Source organism: Desmodus rotundus, chromosome 1 (assembly GCF_022682495.2).
Source record: "Desmodus rotundus isolate HL8 chromosome 1, HLdesRot8A.1, whole genome shotgun sequence".
Lineage (NCBI taxonomy): Eukaryota > Metazoa > Chordata > Mammalia > Chiroptera > Phyllostomidae > Desmodus > Desmodus rotundus.
This window is the reverse complement of record NC_071387.1, coordinates 134,079,738-134,099,965: the sequence shown is the minus strand read 5'-3', so window position 1 is coordinate 134,099,965 and position 20,228 is coordinate 134,079,738. Positions and strand designations below refer to the sequence as shown.

Below are 20,228 nucleotides of genomic sequence, written 5' to 3'. Positions count from 1 at the left end.
GTAAAACCAAAGTTCATCAAGAACACCCCCATTTTACACCACTACCAATAAAAACGATAAAAACAACATTCACTGAGGGCTTCAGCATATACTAACAATGGGCTGAGCACAGCAGATTAGGTAAGAATGAATGTCTTTGAAACCAGAGATACTCTGCCATTTCCTGTGTAACCTTGAACAAGTTATTTCCTCTTTTAAACTCAGTGTGCTCATTTGTCAATTGGAGATAACAGTACCTATCTTATTGAATTGTGCGAATTAAATGAAATACATGTAAAAGATTTAGAACAGAGCCTACCACATAGTAAGTGCTCAATAATTATAGCTTTCTGTATTATTAATCCACATTTTACATGTATGAGCTTATTTAATTCCCACAATATTTTACAGATGACAAAGTGAGAGGGTAAGAGATTAAAGAACTTGTAGTAAATGACACAACCAAGTTCCAAACCTACATTTTTCTGACTGTAGCAGCTTAACCCTCTAACACCATGTGATATGACTTAAAATAGCGCGGGAGTGTCAACGCAGGTCCCTCCTGCCAGGCAAATGTTTCATGTCTCTGCAGCCTCTGGACCTGGGGTGGTCACAGAGCCACCCCGGGGTCTGAACTGCAGAGCTGCACGGAGGTTTGACATGGCCTCAGAGTCAACACGGCCACCAGCATGTGTCAGACACTGCCACTGTCGTTTCCACAGCTCTCTCAGCCAGGCGTTTGGTAGGCATTAAAAAGGTGCTGCTTGATATTGCCCAATCACATTCCCTGGGTTACTACTCCACCATGGGCAATCAGCTGGACTTTCCCCCTTTCTCATTAAGATTATGAAATTATGCAAATACAACACAATGCATGCCTATTTTATGGAAACTTTATTTTTTGCTATTTAAAAAAACTAGAAGCTTTTTTAGAGATATGCTAACCCTTTATATTTTAAAGATAAAACAATTAACTTCTGTCCAAAGTTATTCAGCTGGTTAGTAAAAATGACTGGAATCAAGGAGATTTCTTGTTTTTAATTTTTTAATTTTAACTTCACAGCAGGAAGATGGAAGTGAAACTGAGTTTTACCCACCAAATCTCTTAGCTAAGTTTAGTTCTACTCAAATTCAGTTTGGTGATGTGAAAACAACTACTTTCTCAGACGCAGGAAACGGTTAAGTAACCTCAGAGAAGTCTTTTGTTCTTGCACCATGGCAGACAAACTTTTTTCAATGAGTATTTTTCAGATAATAGAACATCCTAACATTGTCCAAGCCTTCATCAATTAAAACAGCAAATCTAGAGGATGTTACAAGTTAGTACTCTACTTTACATGGCCTTTTTCCTTTAAAAAGGGCAAAGAGAGCTATATGTTTTTTTAAAATGAACTTTTACATTTTATAATAAAATGAGTTCCCAAGACTTTGAGACCAAACCAGAAGACCAGAAATCATTGCCGGGAGCAAACAAACAGACAGTTCAAGACTAAGCAGCACGGTCCCACCTTGATCTCAAACAAAATAGAGACCAGATGTGACTGAAAAAGTTATATTTTTAGAGAAATTTCTCATATTGTACTACAGCTGATTTTTTGAGAAAAATACATGCTGTCTCCTGTTTTCTTCTGTAGTCAGCACTTACCTGCTTCCCAATACGGTAAAATATAACACTTGGGATGAGAGAATCTGTATAATTATTAATATTAGAGTGTCCTGGCTAAGTGATAAAATTTTATTTACTAACTTTTAAAATGTTTTTGATGCAAATATTTCTAACACATTTCATTACTTTACCATCTTCTTACAAAGAACAGTTTCAACATTTGGTCATCATTGGCAAAAAATAACCACACTGCCACGAGTTTGGACATGGAGCTCAGTCTTAGCTGACAGAGCAAATCGACACTCTATACCCCAGCATTTGGCCAAACTTGCTTAACAATGTGTTTCAATTAGCAATTTAAAATTTACAGCAAATCATATTGAATGAGATTTTTAAGTTTATTTTAGATTTATTCATTGAGCCACTGTTTCACTGAAAACACTGCAGCTGTTTACTCCAGCTTTTTATCAGAGGGTTTGTAAGTTCAACTGATGGTCAATTTTAATTATGATTCACATATCACATTTCTTAAAGATAAGCAGAAATTATTCAATTTGAATAAAAGGGAGAAAAGAAATACTGAGGAAAAAAAAGCAGTGCCTCAATATCAACAAGTTAATATCAAAAAGACTAACATGCATGTAAAAAAATATTGGTGCAGAAAAATCATCTGAAAAAAAAACTATGATCTAAAACTCTGCAAATATAGTGAAAGACACACATTTACAGTTCAATGAACCTAACAAAAGAATAAGCCCAGCCCTGGCTGGTGTGGTTCAGTGGAATGAGTGCCAGCCTGTGGACTGAAATGTTGCCAGTTCAATTCCTGGTCAAGGAACAAGCCTGGGTTATGCGCCAGGTCCCCAGTTGGGGGCGTGCGAGAGGCAACCGATCAGATGTTTCTCTCACACTTCAATGTTTCTCTCTCCTTTCTACTCTCTGTAAAAATAAATAAATAAAATCTTTAAAAAAAAAGAATAAGTCCAAAGAAAACCAAACCAAGACACAAATAAACTACTAAAAAAATAGTAAAGAAAAACTCTGAAACCAGCTAGAAAAAAAATACATATTATATATAGAGTAATAACAATTAAAAGTACCATGGATTTCTTAACAGAAAACTGTGGAAGCCAGAACTTCATAGAGCACCATCTTTAGTATTTTGATGTGTGTGTGTGTATCTTATTATATATGTTTGTACAATACAATCAGGATGGGGCAAAAGGAGGTTTACAGTTGTGAGTGCATGAAACAGTTTGTTCTTGTATTAAGATTTATTAACTACTGTATTATTTTCCATATGAACAACTGTAAGCCTACTTTTGCCCCACCCTATATAATACAAATGTTATATATCACACAAACATATTTATATCTTTTGTATAAGTAAATGCAGAATACATAAAGAACTCTTACAACTCAGTATATGGGCAAAATATCTGAACAGCCAACCATGAAAGAAGATGAACTAATGGAAAAAAAAACACACACAAAGATGCTCAACATCAGTATTCCTCAAGGGAAATGCAAATTAAAACCACACTGAGATACTACAAACCCACTAGACTGGCTAAAATTAAAAAGACTAATCACACCAAGTGTTGGCAAGGATATGGAGAAGCACTACCATAATACTGCTGATGGAAATGTAAAATAACAGTTTGGAAAATGTGGCAGTTTCTTAAAGTTAAAACATGCAGCTACCAGATGACCCAACCAATCAACTCCTAGGTATTTAACCAAGACAAACAAAAACTAATGTCTACACAAAGACATATCTGAATGTTCACAATAGCTTTATGTATAATAACCAAAACCAAATATCTATTAAGAGGTATTAACAAATTATGGTATATCCATATAATGGAATATTATTCAGCAATTTTAAAAGAGAAACTAAATATTAACATCCATAGAAAAATCTCAAAATTATTCTGCTGATTGAAAAAAAGGCCCAAAAACATAGTATATGATTCTATTTATATAAAATCGATATAATTCCATTTATATAAAATTCTAGGAAATGTAAACTACGCTATAGTGACAGAAAACAGGTCAATTGTTGCCTCAAAATGTGGATGGAGGGAGGGATAAAGTATAGATTTTGTTTTGCTTTGACTTTAAGTTTAAAAAATGGAAAACTAAGAACCAGGAAAATGCAACACCTCAGTACTCTGATTTCAATTACACCAAGGCCAGTTTGCGAGGCTTATTCGTCTGAACAATTACTGCATATCACATGCCAGGCTCCAGGCCTTTGTTCCACAATTACTTTTTGTTAACTCACACAAAGGAACCATAAATGGTCTTCTGTTCCAAAGTGTTCCTGACACTTAGTATGAACAACAAGAGAGTGAAGAGCTAATTCTGTTAGTATTTCAAGGTACTTTAAATGTATGGATTAGGATGGTTTGGTACATGACCTACTTTTACAGACCATTAATTCAGTTAACTGAACTTATAACTGATCTACATTACTGTATAAGTTTCCGGTGTAAAGCATGATGGTTTGATTTACGTATTGTGAAATGATCACCACAATACGTTCAGTTGACAGCCATCATCTCACATATTGATAGATACAATAAAAAACTGCTCCTTGTGATGAGAACTCTTAGGATCTGCTCTGTAACTTCACTATATATCTATCATACAGCAGTGTTAACTACAATCATCATGCGTATATCACATCCCTAGCACTAATTTATCCTGCAACTCGGAGTTTGTACCTCTTGACCACCTTCCCTCCAATTGCCCCTCTCCCCACACCCTGCCCCTGGTAACCACAAATCTGTCCTCTTTTTCTATGTGTTTGGTGAGTTTGTTAGTTTTTAGTGTTTTGGGGTTTTTGTTTGTTTTTTTAGATTCCCCATGTAAGACAAATACAGTATTTGTCTTTCTCTGACTTATTTCACTTAGCCTAAGTCCTCCAAGGTCCATCCATGTTGTAGCAAATTGTAGGATTTCTTTTTTTTTTTTTAATCCTCACCCAAGGGTATTTTTATTGATTTTAGAGAGGAAGGAGGGGGGGAGAGAGAGAGAGAGAGAGAAACATCGATCGGTTGCCTCCAGTATGTGCCCTGATGAAGACTGAACCCACAACCTAGGTATGTACCCTGACTGGGGATTGAACCAGCATCCTTGTGGTATACAGGATGACGGTCCAAGCAACGGAGCCACCTGGCCAGAGCAAGGATTTCCCTGTTTTTTAAGGCTGAGTAATATTCCATTGCATGTATGTACCACAGCTTCTTTATCCATTCATCCATTGATGGGCACAGCACGTAAGTTGTTTCCATGTCTTGGCTGTTATAAACAATGCTGCTATGAACATGAGGGTGCAGATATCTTTTCAAGGGGAAAAACAGTTTTAAGTAGATCCATACTACTCACTCGTGGACCCAGATACCACAGGAAGAAAAAGAGGGTTCATTCTAGTTCTCTTAAAGAGAGATATGGGGCAAAGGATTTTACATCATTCTGGACTCCACAGATCAGGACAAGCAGTAAAACAATAACTGAATTAAACAATGCAGGCCTTTAATTCATTAAAATTGAGGTAAGTCTAAGAAACCACTAAAGGGCTAAGAAGTTAAATGATGTGTTCATATTATGTGTATGTTGGAGAGAGGGGGTTTGGGAAAGAAGGGCAGCAGGTTGAAAACTCTTCAGGTTTAAACACAAAATAGATAAAATCCAACTCCCTTTTTTTAAGGTAACTAAAGAGTATCCTAAAATTTCGTGTCCACTCTAGTTTAGAACTATCCAGGGCTGGAATAAATAACTGCAGAACCCTCAAATAACCAAGGCACCTGATACGTGGTTGGTCGGACATGCCCGGCTGGAACACTGCCTTCCCCCGTGACCTAGATCTATCTTAAGAACCCTGCTGCCTGATCTCCACAGCCCCATTTTCCACTTGCTGTGGACTCCTACGGTATTCCTCTCCAATCCCTGTAAAAGGCAGATTAAATGTTTAAAGTGATGGTTATGAAGATGTGGAATGGGTACCCTGAGAATCCCTAATGCTCCTCCAGCCAGTCTTCAGAGCTAAAACTATTTTCTTAATAAGAGGTTATTTGCCATTTTCATTCCCATTCTCTCATGAGTATTCAGTAGACTTATACATAGGTACATTACATGTAATATGACAGACCACAGAAGAAAATCTGAAAAACCTAATTGTCGTTTATTTTAAATCCAGACATTAAAGAGATTTGCAACAATGTAAAATAATGCCTTTCAATAATTGTTTTGGAAAATGGTTATTTTTCACTAAAATACCATTTGACATGGAAAAGGTTTTTATTATTATTATGAAATAAACTCATATTCTAAAAATTGTTTCAGTGTTAACTTCTAATACATTAAACATCTAGAAATATAGCCCACATAAACAAAAACTTTTAGGGGTCCACATTAATTTTTAAGAGTACAGAAGGCATTCTGAGACTAAATAGTTTGAGAAACATAATTCTGCCTTCAAAGATAAAGAAAAAATTACCAAACTCTCCAGATATCTTGATTCAAGAGTAGAAGTTTCAGCGTATTATTTGAAAAAGCATGTAAATACATAAAGTAAGAAAAACAAATATAGATCTGAATCACTTTTTAGTTGGGCAGGAAGGAACCTGGGTCTAGGCAAAAAAAAAAATTACTGAACTTAAACTAACCATATATGCTCTTTTGAGCATTCTCAGACAGGAATGTGGACTCCAATAATTTGTTTCTATGAAAAAAACAGAATCTTCTTTACCATAAGGTAAACAAATCATCCAAATAGAAGTCTGCCTGTTATGGACTGAACTGAGTGCCCCACCCCCACCAAAAAAATTTCATGTCTAAGCACTAACCCCCAATGTGACTATTTGGACATAGGGGCCTTTAAGGACATAATTAAGGTCAAATGAGTTTATAAGGGTAAGGCTGACAGGACTGATATTCTTACCAGATGCATCTGAGACACCACAGCTCTCTCTGCAAACACGGCAGAAAGGTATGTGAGGTCATACCAAGAAGGTGGCCATCTGCAAGCCAGGGAGAGAGCTCTCACCAGAAACCAACCATGCCCCGCACCTTGATCTTGAATGCCTAACCTCCAAACTACAAATGTAAGGAAATAAAATTACTGCTGTTTAAGCCACCCAACCCAGTCAGTCCATGGTATTATGTTATGGAAGCCTGAGCTGACTAATACACTACCTATATTCTGTTTTCATATAAGTACTCCATAAATATACTAAGTAAAATGGGAGAAAATGGAGAGGTTTTTTTTTTTTGAAGAAAGATGATGTTGAATTAATGTCTTCATAATTCACACGCCATAATTTATGCTATGTGGCCACTAAGGAATTGTATTGATTTTGTTCTTGTCTAAATGTCATTTAATTTTTATCTTTTGATTAACATTAGGACAGAAACATCTACGTTTTTCCCTCCTGGTTAGTTTCATGCTTTCACATTCCTGCTCATACTGTAACTAACTCATACCATTAGTATTCTGTTGTATCAACTAATAGAGAATCTTGCCTCTCAATGACTTTGCCTAATTGACAGCAATGATGTAGCCTCACCTCCTGTACTCTTCCCATAAATAAGGCCACATGAATGCTTATGTATGACCAATTCATGCCTTCTTATCAATTCTGGGATATTAAAAAATTACTTTTTAAAAGCTGAATCTAATTGGCTTGGGAATTGTTTTTGTGTCTTTTTAATGAAGAGCAAAAATACTCCAATACCAGGTCAGCCAGAGTCCCTACAGTACTGCTGGAAGAGAAGTAAATTGATTTAACGGAACCACTTTTGTCTCAAAGACACAGCAACTCTCTAGCAATGAAGGAAGGAGGAAAATGTTAGGTCATTCTTTAAGTTTGATTTTGAAAATGCTTCAGAGTAAGAGACTGCTTCCCCTTACCCATCATCTTTTCCCTCACACATTGAGACCACGTCTTACGCAGCACTGTCTTTCCTGTAGTAAGCACTTGCTGTGTCTGAAACACAGCAAGCCCTCAAAATGCATTTCAGTGAAAAGGGAAGGTGAACGAACACTCATAAGAATATTCCCCCCAAAAAAGTGATTTGGAATTACTCTATTTGCTATAGAGAAATTTATAGAAAAAGGAAAAAAAGCATTGAAATTCAATGCTTAGGAAAAAAAGAAAAATCTCTAAATTAAAAGAAAACAAACAAAATAATATTGTTATTTAAATGTTTCGGAGTTATTTGAAGAAATTAGTCTCAGATAACATTTATTGAACATCTAATATGCATGTTAGGAGGCAACTCTAGTAGCAACCAAATACAAAAGAGTTGTGCTTTTATTTGTTGTGTGTAATTGATGGTTTGGGTTGAACAAGCATGTACATTCTTTATATAGAACTCAAAATGTGGTGTTAACCATTTAGAAAATGGAGTCCTAAAAAGGGGTACCTATGCTTTCATAACATACCATTAATGCTTCTTTGAGCACCTCTGGGCAGAAAAGTGGACTCCAATAATTTATTTCTGTGGAAAAAGCACTCTCTTCCCAACCCTAAGGCTTCCTAGGAATACTTCTGGCCCAAGATGAGAAATGCCTCTACTTTGTTCCCATGCAATCCTTCCATATAGACAGTTCATCTTGCCATTTGGTCAAAATCACTACCTGGTGTGTTTTAAAAGTTGAAAATATTATCTCTGCGAGGGAAAAAAAGTTCTGGAGACTCCTGGCAGGGTGGAGGTAAGGAGGTAAATTGCCATGATTCATAACAGATTCTCAGAGCCAAAAGCTGCTGCCAAGTTACAATCCTTCTGTAAAAATAATAATAATAAATAAGGCTGTCACAGTCACTAGCAAACATACAAATTCACTAGTAAAACTAGCTCCTTATTACACTTCCTGTGAGGAAACATAGCAAAATAGGTATAAATTTAAACACAGAGATGTTTGTTTGCATTCCTGATGCCTATGAAATACAGGCCTTGTTAACAGTTAATGAAGTACCCTTATTCTATATCTTCATGTTAACACTACCTCTTTTGGTCTTAAATTCCTAACTACTTCAACCCCAACTAACAGACAAAATATATTTAATACCTAATCTAAGACTGAAACAAGTTCTACTTGTATGAATGAGGTGTTGCATATTATTACATTTGCTTAAAGGAACCAGAAACACACATCTAAGCCAGAATCAAATTGCATGTAGAAATGAATAGCTCCTCTATTCTACTCTTATGCAACACTTCCCTGAAAGTGTTACAGATACATGATAACTGTTAATAAATATGAAATTAAAAGAATCCTCCTATACTGACTGGCCTGAAGCCTTCAGTAGACAAGATGTAAAAAATACCATTTGTTTTCCAATTTTGAAAATCTCACTATGGCTGGAGTATGTCAAACCGCCACGTATCTTAGACCTCAGCTAAAAACAATAAAAGTTTGAGTTTCTGTGCATATTTTTTTTTAGTCTTTCAACTAAACATAGTAGAACATCTTGCTATTATCTTTAAATAAGAATCACAGAGTTAATAGTAAGGAGCCAGGGTTTGAATGCAGCCATCTGAATCACTCTTCCATATTATGGAACAGTATATGGCTGTCATAAAAATGAGAGAGAGAGAGAGAGAGACAGGTCTACCATCATCATGGACAGATCTCCAAAATGAAAAACTAAAAGTACAAAACTAAGTGGATCTAAGGAAAGTGGTATAGTATGGGACCTGTGCTTCTTAGAGAAGCCTGAGGTTTTTAAGAGAATGTATTATTTTGTGTGTTCATGTACCTTTTTTAAAACTTAACTCTGCTGGACTATAAGCTCCTCAAAAACAGAGACCATGCTGCACTCATTTTGTACTACAGCTTTAAGAACAAAGCTTGACACAGGTTAGCATACAATTAATGTATATTTTAATGTATTTATTTGAGGGGGGCATGTTTTTAAAAAACTATTGTATTTTTAAAAAGAGGTATGTGGGGATATGTCAAAAACAAATGTTATAAATACCTGTTAATTACAGCAGTCTAAAATGGTATGCAAGAAGAATCTGTACTAAAATATTCACTCTGTGCTCTTCTCTGACCCCAACTCCTGACTTTCCAAGGAGACATGGAAAACTAATTTTGGTTTGTTCTATGTTAAGTCCTGGTGAACAAAATAAGAGATGAAGAAAAACTATTAGCATGATTTAAAAAGGAAGAAATTCAACACACAAAAAAGGGGGAAATAAAGCAAAAAATATAAGTAGATTTAAACCCCAGTACTATCTGGTTTCAATAAAATAGAAGTGAGCCCAAAGCATACCTTTTCTAAAAACATTTTTGTATAATATCTTCCAATAAATAAATATGCATATACATATACACATATGCATTTCTGTATTTATTTTCTCTGGTTGTTATCTACAATGGACTTACTATAGAGCCAAAAGAAAAATAAAATTTACAATAATATACAAAGCTCTAGTAAATACCATTTATTTCTACTGAACCACCAGCATTCAAAAACATTGTAGAGCCCACAGGAAAAATACTCTAGTAGAATTTCTGGCTAGGGGACACCTAAAAATCATCAAGTTAACAAGAGGAACATACTATTCCATGGACTGAAGAATACAGACAAAACAGCATTCCTCATCCTTATATTTATCATTATGATATTAATCAGACATGCTTTTTTGCCATTTCAAAGTTAGCCAACATCCTCATAAGGGGAAATAAAGTTATTTGACCTTAATTTTCAATTTTCTTTCCCTTTCCTAGGCTAAATTGCTTACCCTAATGTTTATATTTATATCAAACTTTTTCACAATATTTTTTAGTTTAAAGATTTTATTATTTTTAGAGAGAGAGGAAGGGAGGGAGAAAGAGGAGAGAAACATCAATGAGTGGTTGCCTCTCACATGCACCCCCACTGGACACCTGGCCGGCAACCCAGGCATGTGCCCTGACGGGGAATTGAGCCAGCGACCCTTTGGTTCACAGTTTGCACTCAATCCACTGAGCCATACGAGCCAGGGCTCACAATATTTTTTTTTAATCTTTCTTCATAACATAGGTCCCACAATCCTAGACAATCCTCATGGCACCTCTTAGAATGATTCGGCTATAAAAAGCAGTTGAAATTGTCAATAATGCCTAAATAGTTATGCTCCTTAATCTCTCAAGCAAATCTACAAAGTGGCAAATATCTTTTAAAGATCTAAATTTAAAAAGTTTATTTTTAATTCCATCAACTACCTGAATATAATTTCAACATAATGTTAATCTACCATAATCCCTTATTTAAAATGAAAAATGGCATTAGGCATAATGAATACCTGTAAGTGACTTAATAGAGAATGCATATCATTGAATGAGATCTGCAAAACAAATGTGTAAGAACACTTCATTGTACACAGAATGCTTATGAGTTAGAAAGTACTTCAATTAGTAAACATATATGCTAGACTTGATCTAAGAGAGATTTGAACAAAACATTCTGCTGATAATTCTCTGAAATACTTTTCCATCTGACTTATCAGACTGATAAAACACAAGTAAATGATAGTCTTAAATCTCTATAGCAAAGATTTTGCCAACAATTTAAAACTTAATGAGGGTCAGTTTATCATCAACCCATTTAAAAAAAAAAGTGATGATTATCCAAAACTCTGGATTGTAACCACATTTTTTTCTACCAGTCATCAAAGTTATTTGATTATCTGCTAAGGAAAGTTTCTATGCATGAATTCTTCAAGTCTTTATCTCTATGGTGTTTCTCAAATTGGCAATTAATTAAAACAGAACTATGCAGCCAACTGCAATGAACAAATGAATTTGAACAAAGGTAACTTATTTCTATCTAACCCAACATACCCTATTTCTTATCTAACCTCCATTCAGATTATACCCTCTCTTCTACATTCAATTATTTTTCTGTGTGCTTCCTCCAACTGGAAAATTACCAAGCCTCACTAGCCTGGATTGATGCAGATGGAAGTGAGGCTGCTGTTTTAAAGAGCAATACATTTTTTATTCCCACTAACACCCAATACTCTATGCTCAGTCTGAGTTGTTTTCTTAATCTAGCCTCCCCATCTAGATATGTAAGGACATGTCAGTGGCCCAAAGGGTTGGTTAGATACTTAGCATTTAGTTCCAAAAGCAGAAAAATGACTGCTAATACTTATAAGGGGAACTACCTCAAACTCATGGACTTGATATTGATAAATCAGACCCCAAGGGCCACAGCGGACTCCCTTACCTAACCACTGAGGCCCTTTCAACAGTTATGGAACAAGAAGAAACATAACAAGGATTACACTACTTTCTGATTTCAAATCACATGACCCAAAGCAACTTAAAGATGTTTTAAACATTTACTTACTCTACTCAATTACTCCCAAACTTCCGTGCATTTTTCCTCTAAAGAGAAACATAGGATAATGTAATGCTGTTGAGGTGATATTCTAACAACTGTTTTAAATCTTATAAAATAAGTTGCAGATGTGAGAAATACTATGAACCAAAGCCCCCTTGCCCACCAGAAAGTTCCTCTATGACATCTGAGGTAGTTGTCTGGGAAACATTACCACACGGTTCAGGTCACCATCGCTGTGGGATCAGGAAGGAAAGGAGCACAACCAACCCGCAGATACCAATTCTCTCACCGCACTTCCCATTCTCCTGTTCTCCCAGCTTATGAAGCTCTCCCCACAGAATCATCAGGAAGCCTTTTACTCCCTTCATCCCAGATCATTGGCTTGACCTCCCCCAAGAGTACAGGGAGATTGGAGAAGACTGGACCACCCAGCCCCCTAACCTACAGAAATACAGACAATTGGCTTGAGTTTTGTTTTGGTGACTGCATTCTTAAAATACACGGGAGGAATGCCCAGGAAGACCTTCATTAAGGAAAACACTCTTAAAAGGAAAAGAACTTCAAAGGATCTTCTACAGTTGAACTTGATTTTCCATTGTTTTTCAAACTTCCTTGGAAGCCTGAATTTTCTTTATTTGGCAAAAGAACTGGTTTCCTCCTAGTTTAGATGCTAATCTTGGAGTTTAAAAAAATTATTTGGCTCATTATTCAACCGTAAACATCAGTAGAAAAATGAAGTAAAACCAGGAAATAAAGAACAGTCACTGCCACCAGGATGGTACCTCAAGTTCAATGACTCTACAGTCCTCTGTACTTTTTTCCTTGAAATTTAAAACTTTCATGAAAGTGAACAGTCCTAACTTACAAGTAAATGAATTTTTGACTGTGAAAGAAAGAAGTACATTGAATGATTAAACTCATGGCAAATGTTTTCTATCTCCTTCCAGGGCCTCCAAATGCCAATCTCAACTCATTCATTCCCCTCGCCCCTCAACTTATTTTGTCCCACCAGATCCACCTACCACCCCTTCCAACTCTGATTCTCTCTTTCAGCCTCATTCAACAGTGTCTCACTCTCTGAACAAGGCTCAAGGCATGGCCATTTTGAAAATCTCTGCCTATCAGCTTCATCCTTTACCCAAAATCTCTACATTTCTTTCATCCTCATCATTAATTCTACTAAGTCCCAAGTTTCCCTGAAAATCTTTAGAGTCCAAGTCCTACGGGACCTCCCAGGACAATCACAAATGGATTACAATAATGAATCAGCGTACAGAGGAATCCTGGCCACGCTTGCATCGACACAGGAGCTCCTTCTGTCCCAATAACTGCACAGGAACACTAGGGCAACGAGCAGCCTTCTCTAAAAAAGCTACTAGATACACAGGAACTGCACTATCGAAGGGCTTCCAAATTTCCCTCTATTTCCAATCCTTGTTTCCTGTGAACTCTCAGAAAAGGTGCCTGTCTATTGATTCAAATTTTAAAAAAAGAAAAAAAAACTTTCTCTTGTTGCTTCACTGGTATTATGGAAAGGCTTAGTAGTATTTGCACCACCTCCAACCACCTACAGTTTTCAAGATGTTAGGTAACAAATTTATAGAACATGTCTGCACCATCCTCCTCACCTCAACTGTCAGGAAGCAGGGGTCTAATGCAGCTCCATCCCAAATTCTCAGATTTCCTAATACTTTTACAGAGGGTCAAAATGCTGTTGTTTCCTAACAGGAATATTTACAGTAGAAATGTGAACTTATTGGTGACAGATGTTATACGAACAGGTTATAAAGACAACCCTGTACATTGATTTCATAATTAGAAAACTGTCTTAAACTTTCATTGCTTTTTCACTTCTATATATCAGCATGAGAATAAAGCTAGATTCTTGCATTTCATATCTCTCACTGAGGTTAACATTATCTGATGACAGAATTGTGGGATTTTTATAACCACGCTTAACAGAAAATCTACTTTGTAATGGGCATTCAAAAAGTGGTACCCAACTGAATTACTGAGGAGAAAATCACCTCTTGCTTATTTTTATATGATAATTTCCTCATAACCAATCTTTCTGGTTATATATCTTTCAGGCTGAGTTCTCAAGGATCATCTACAGATAAATGATAATCACTGGTTTCAATTGCATCTAAACTATGTTGTTTATCTTGTTTCAAGACACTCTTTTTTGGAGGTGGTTGTGTAAAGCAAAGAAATTTTCAACCACCGCTTCCCAGTTAAAAACTGAATTGGTTTATCTAGTTTCTGCCTCAACCTTAGACTATTAAGTGTTAACACTCAATTTCTATATAGTCCCTATTTCCCTTAACTAAAATAAAAACAAGACAGATGGGTTAAAAACAATATAACTTACATTCCATCAGACAGAAAAACTCCTATCTTCCATTTCTTAAGGGTTTTCTCTCAATGTAGTAATTTATCATAGAACAAAAGATGTAAAACATATAAACAAAATGTGGTAAGCTCACACTTTTGATAATGATGCTAAAATTTTTTAAATGTATGCTATAGGACAATTATTATTCTATAACATAAAAAGATGAAATCACAATTTCATACTGCCTTATAACCCATGAATATCTACTTTATTGTCCAGACTTCTCATTATGGAAGTTGGGAAATACTTTCAATTGCATTGCATTTGAAAACAAAAACAAAAATAATTTTGTAAGACAGGAAAGTCCCCCTGTTTGATTATGCACCAGGCTGTAGTGCTAAAGAAATTTCTGGGGGCTTTGTTCATATGAAAACAAAATGACTAACTGTTTGAATTATGTTTTCAGTTTGGGACTTCAAAATATCAATGCTTTTTTGCCCTCTAGATTTCCTTTAAGCCTACAAAGCATAGGGGGAAAATACACATACACACACACAACACCACACATAAGGGTAAAAAGTCCTTCTCTGGCAATACACCTCCAAATCCTGGCTCTTCTACCTTCTGGTGAACAATTCTAACATCCTCAAAATGAAGTCACATATTCCTAGGCTCAACAGTCTCAGACGTCCTCAATCAGATTCTGAGGGTGAGCCCTGGCGTTTATATTCCTTAATAAAAATTTAAGTTACTCTGAAATACCCCAACCCTGAATGCGCAAGGGAGGACAAATAAAGCTTGACAGTCATCAAATAATAACTTGTCCTAATCTACAACAGTACATCTATCCAAAGGTCTGGAGAGCTGCCACCACTTTTTGGGTTTGTTTTTTGATAATATATAAATCACTACTTTCTAGTAGTTTCACTTCTCTCTACCTGCCTAGCAGGACATAATAATTACTGTTAAAACTCTTGAGTACTGGTCTAGCACATCTCACCCCCATCCCCACCCCGCAAAAAACTCACCAAAGATCCAAAACCAGTATGGATGTACAATCTTCAGCATAATAGCAGTCCCTCCCCAGGGCAAGACCAAATATATCTCCTGAGCCGAATGGGAATTCCTGGCACTAAGGTTCCTCTTTATAAGCCTTTTCTGGAGATGTGCATATTAAATGGGTTAGAGCAGTGTTATCTGGACAGGTTAACAGAGGATGTTCACATTATCAGCAGGCAAAGAGCAGGGCCCAAGAAAAAAGAACGGCAGGAGCAAGTTTTAACAAAGTACAGAAAGTCCTACTGGAATAGATGAGTACAGAAAGCCAAAATGACAAAACAGAAACTAAATTTGCCTTTTTTACAAATTTATAGGGCACAGGGTAGAACCATTGACAAATTTTAACTGAAAGATATGTGGTCCTGAAACTAAAAATGTCTTTGTTAAGCTCTCACAACTCTTTCCACATACAGGATACATGAGAAAGTGTAAGCAGTGAAGATTTCACTAAAAGAGCATGAATTTGAAACAAAAGCCAATACCAACCTTGACAATTCCTGCACTCATAAATTCTGTGGATAATGAACTACTCTACACCAGAACACCCAGACCTACAGGAGAAGAATTAAATGTACACATGCTTTGTACTCAAAAGGATTAAGTACAAAGATGTCCTGCTTGAAAACACTAGAAAATTCTACAGTTATCCTTCAAAACTTCTGAAATTTAAAAAAAAAACACCTTAAACCTGAAAAGTACCTCAAATTGCTAGGAGCTCATTTCTTGTGACTTCAAACGTAGTTTCTACTCTCCTTGGTAAAGGATTTACATTAACTAAAACACTGCATTGCCAAACTATCTCTAACACACACTGAAAATCTGGAAGACAGGAAAGGATTAGAAATCCAATTTCCTACACGAAAGTTGAAGGTTTGCTTCTTTTTTGATCTCGTCTGTAGGACTTTTCCACTGCCTTCCCAAATGTAGCAATTTGTAAACATTCATATCGAGGGGAGCATGTTCTAAGAGAGAAGAAAAGGCTCCAATTTTAAGACTTGAGAATATACTTTCATTCTGTTGGCACGGGTTCACAAAATCAGCTAGCCATGCTCTTGACCAAATGGATGACCTGGCCTCGCCGTGGAAACATTTTTTTAATTTAAGCGAAATTTCATATTTAACATCCGACATAGATGGAAGCTCCGAGCATTCTACTTAGAACAAAGAAAAAGCCTTGGAAGAGTCATAGGAAAGGATTTAATGCTCTATATTAAACATATATTCCACTAAACTACTAGATGGTCTTCAAGGTTCTTTTCTGTTCCACTCTTTCTTAATTGTCTTAGTAACTTTACCAGACTCATCTTAGAGCCTTAGTGATTACAAATAGAACCTGAACAAGAAGATTTATAATTAAAGTTGCCGTCATTAAGCCTGATTAAACAGTACAGACAGGAAGATGGCAGTAGAATAAAGCATCATGAAGTAGAAACAGGAAGAATATAATTAGTTCACAAGCCCATGAATGAAGCACAACGTACAACGAAGTCAGGATGGTGTTTGGGATGTACAGTGGACAATGTTTCTACTTGGGTGACAGGGACCCACCCAAGCAGCGGTAGACTTGGCTTCTATCACCATGACAAACTACCTGAAGTAACCAACCACGAGCAGGAAAACATGTCAACTAGAAAATGAATTCTCTCTTTAAGTGTGAATTATCCCTTGATGGCAGTTTTCCTACTTTCTATCCCAAAACAGAATCCATATAACGAACGCCGCAAAATGGTTAGGCATCTCACCCTTATATTGTAACTCAGGCACTTCTGTGCCAAACAAAAGCCATCGTTTTAACTAGGGCGGGATTTATTCTCTCCATTCAATAAAGGGCTGTGACTGTTGTAGGATATCCCGCAAGCTCCTGCTCTGACTCTCCCCTCAAGTCACATTGTGATATCACCGTGAGGGACTCTCCGTATCTAATGAGCCTCCCACCGAAAAACTAACGTTACCGGGAGCGGGGAAGGAAGCCCGAACGCCCTGCGCAGCGCCTCGGCAACAGACGCGAGGGTGGCGGTGCGGGCGGGCAGCGCCTCGGCCCCGAGCAGGGCGCAGGCAAGCCTGCCCCCAACTTTCCCTTCCTTCCCCTAAATTAACCGGCAAGCTCCCGAACCCACCCCGTCCTATTAGGAAAAGTCACCCCGCAACTCGCTGAAGGACAGGGGGACAGCCCCCAGCGCGGCACCAAAGTTAGCCCGGGCAGAGGCCGTGACGCACACCACCGTATTGGGGCAAACCGTGCGGCCAACTTTCCCACTTCCCCTCCGCTGCGTACCGCAGCCCAAACTTTGCCGTTCGCCCACCTGGCCGCCCGGCGGAGAATCCGGTCCAGCCGCACCCGACGTCCCCCATCCCCACCCAGGAAGGCTGCGGCGCTGACCTTCACGCCAGCCCCCCCCCCCCCCCCCCCGCCCGCATCGGGCTCCGCGGGACCCCTGTTCCCAGCCTCCAGCTGCCTCCCCCAGTCCCACCTCCCAGCCCCCAAACCCTCGCAGAAAACCCATGGTGGGAACGACTGCATCCCGACCCCTCGGGTTCCGACTGCCCACAGTCCTCTGGGCTCCAGAGCTCCGGTCCCAGGCCCTCCGGCTGCCCACTCACCACTGGTGAAGGGCTCCATTTTCCCCCCGCCTCGGCTCCGTACAGCCGGAGCGCCCTAGCTTCCTACACGGAGGGCTGAAGCGGCCCCGCAGACTGAGCATGCCCAGCGCGGCCACCCAGTGATGTTCGGGAGGTGCTGCCAGGGGCGGCGCCGCTCCGCAGCTCTGCGGGTCCGCCTTGCCGGGTTTTCGCGACAGCTGCAGAAAATGCGAGGGAGGAAAGAGAAAAATGCTTCTCAAAGGCCTGAAGCCAACTCCGGGACAGGAAGGGTTGAAGCGGGTTAGAGCAGAGGGCGGGCCCAGGGGCGGGGTGTAAACAAGCCACGCCCCCGTCAGGGAAGCCAGCTCTAAGTCTCTACAGGCCCACTTTCAGTCATTCAACAAACAGGAAGCCTACTGTGTCCAGGCCAGCACGATCCTAGGCTCCCAGAACTCAGCACCACTGTAGGAAAACACAGTCGTTGCCCCGTGAAGCAGACATTCCGGAAACAGGCAATATACAAACGCAGAAGATACACAAGGCTGAAATAACCGCTCCGCTGAGCACTAAATCAGGGTGATGTGATGGAGAGTAAGCGGGGCGCTAATTCGGGTGGCTCGGTGAAGACAGGACTGGCTGGGAGGTGCCACTGTAGCGGAGATCTGAAGGCAGAGCAGGAGCCTGCGGGTGAAGGGTCGCTCCCCGAACTGGAGAGCGGCTTCGGGAGCTCACTTCACCAAAGCTCGAAAGAGGTGGCGCTGTGGACCGTCTAGGCAGGGCTGCTGGCCTGCTATGGTTTGGTCCCAAGTGGGTGTAACCCAAGAGACTGAAGGCAGGAGGGGGTGGGGGATGCCCAGGGAACCTATCCCCGGGCTAGCAGTTCCAGCGTGGCCTCTAAGGCCGGCGAATCACAAAACCCGGGGCTGGATAAGCCGGAGTCCTTGGCCGCCGCAGAATGTGATCAGAAGACTAGCAGGAGCCAGCTCTAAATCAACACCTGCGGCTCTGAGGGGTGCCACCGCTGGGGTCCTCGGCCTAGGCAGATGGAGCTAGACCAGAGAAGCAGAAGCTCCCTTAACCATCCCTGCCCTCCCAGCCTTGGCGCCTTTGCCTCCAGCCCCTTGCCACCATTGTTTCCGATGTCAAATCTGGGCAGTCCTGGCAAACCTTGGGGATGGAGCAACTAAGGGGCCGTGAGCCCGGGGAGGCTCATCAGGCCGGCTCCCTCATCCCTAGCTCCGTGTGCGCTGCGCACCGCTGCTGCTACTCTCACAGGGAAGGCCGCAGCCCTTCCAGACCCGACCTCTGCTTCTCCCCCACTCAATCCTATCCGTATCCCTGGCCGCTGCCGCAATTTGGCTTAGGCTGTGCCTCATTGAGCCTGCCAACTGTCACACGCTCCTCAGAGGCTGTCAACAGCAGGGCGCAGGGCATCGGTTGCAAACAAGCCCATGAGCGCAAAACAGCCTGGTTGAATAGGGAACGGCAGGGGTGTTATTTGACCCGCACGGGAATTAGACATCAGATTTAGAAGAAGTAAAACTGAAGTGCAATGTTATATAGTAAATGTCAATTGTGTTAAATTACACACTTCCTACTCCACTTTAAAACCTCCAATGGACAACAATCACGCTTAGAATAAAAAAGAAACTCTACCTTATTCTGGGGACCTCATCTCCTACACGTGATCATGGCTTTGGCCACAAAGGGCTTCTTGGAGTTCCTGGAAGTAGCCAAGTTCCATCCAAGCACGTTGTTCGCGCAAGCACTGTTCCTTCTGACTGGTAATTTGCCTGCTGGTTCCTTCTTGTCATTTAGGTCTCAACTCAAATGTCAACTCTAGAGAGCCCTTTCCTGACCACATAGTCGAAAATAAGCACAAACATGGACTACTGCTTAATTTTCTTAGAGCACTCATTACTCTCTGAAACAATGTTTTCGTTTGTTGCTTTATTATTATCAAACTCTCTCTCTCGAGAATGCAAGCTGTGTAAAGGCATGGTCATTATCTTTTTCAAGGACTGTCTTCCTAATCCCCAGATAATTGCAATAAAGTTTTGAATGAATATGGGGATGGATGCAATGGTATTTAGAGTTCTAGTTAACTTGCAATGTTGAACACGCTTCCAGAGACCATCTACCTTATTCTATACTAAATGGTGTGTATGTGACCAGTACCGGAAAGGTGTCTGTATCATATGATACCTCAAAGCTGTTCTCCCTTAACTGTTAAATAAAAATAATCAGAGCCTTTAGACTGCCCCTCACCCCCACCCCAGGGAATTTAACCAAAAATAGGAAGTGAAGCTCAGCTGTTGCATCA

At 39.3% G+C, this 20,228-nt stretch overlaps 1 protein-coding gene across 1 annotated transcript in view; it reads right to left on the bottom strand.

Moving 5' to 3' along the window:
• LNPEP (leucyl and cystinyl aminopeptidase) overlaps positions 1-18,187 on the bottom strand; it is a 100,738-nt gene extending 82,551 nt beyond the window's left edge. Inside the window, exon 1 of the mRNA XM_024563311.4 lies at positions 17,927-18,187. Within this exon, the coding sequence (XP_024419079.2) occupies positions 17,927-17,945 (19 nt within the window). The 5' untranslated portion in view covers positions 17,946-18,187. The remainder of the gene's footprint in view (positions 1-17,926) is intronic.
• Positions 18,188-20,228: the final 2,041 nt, after the last annotated feature.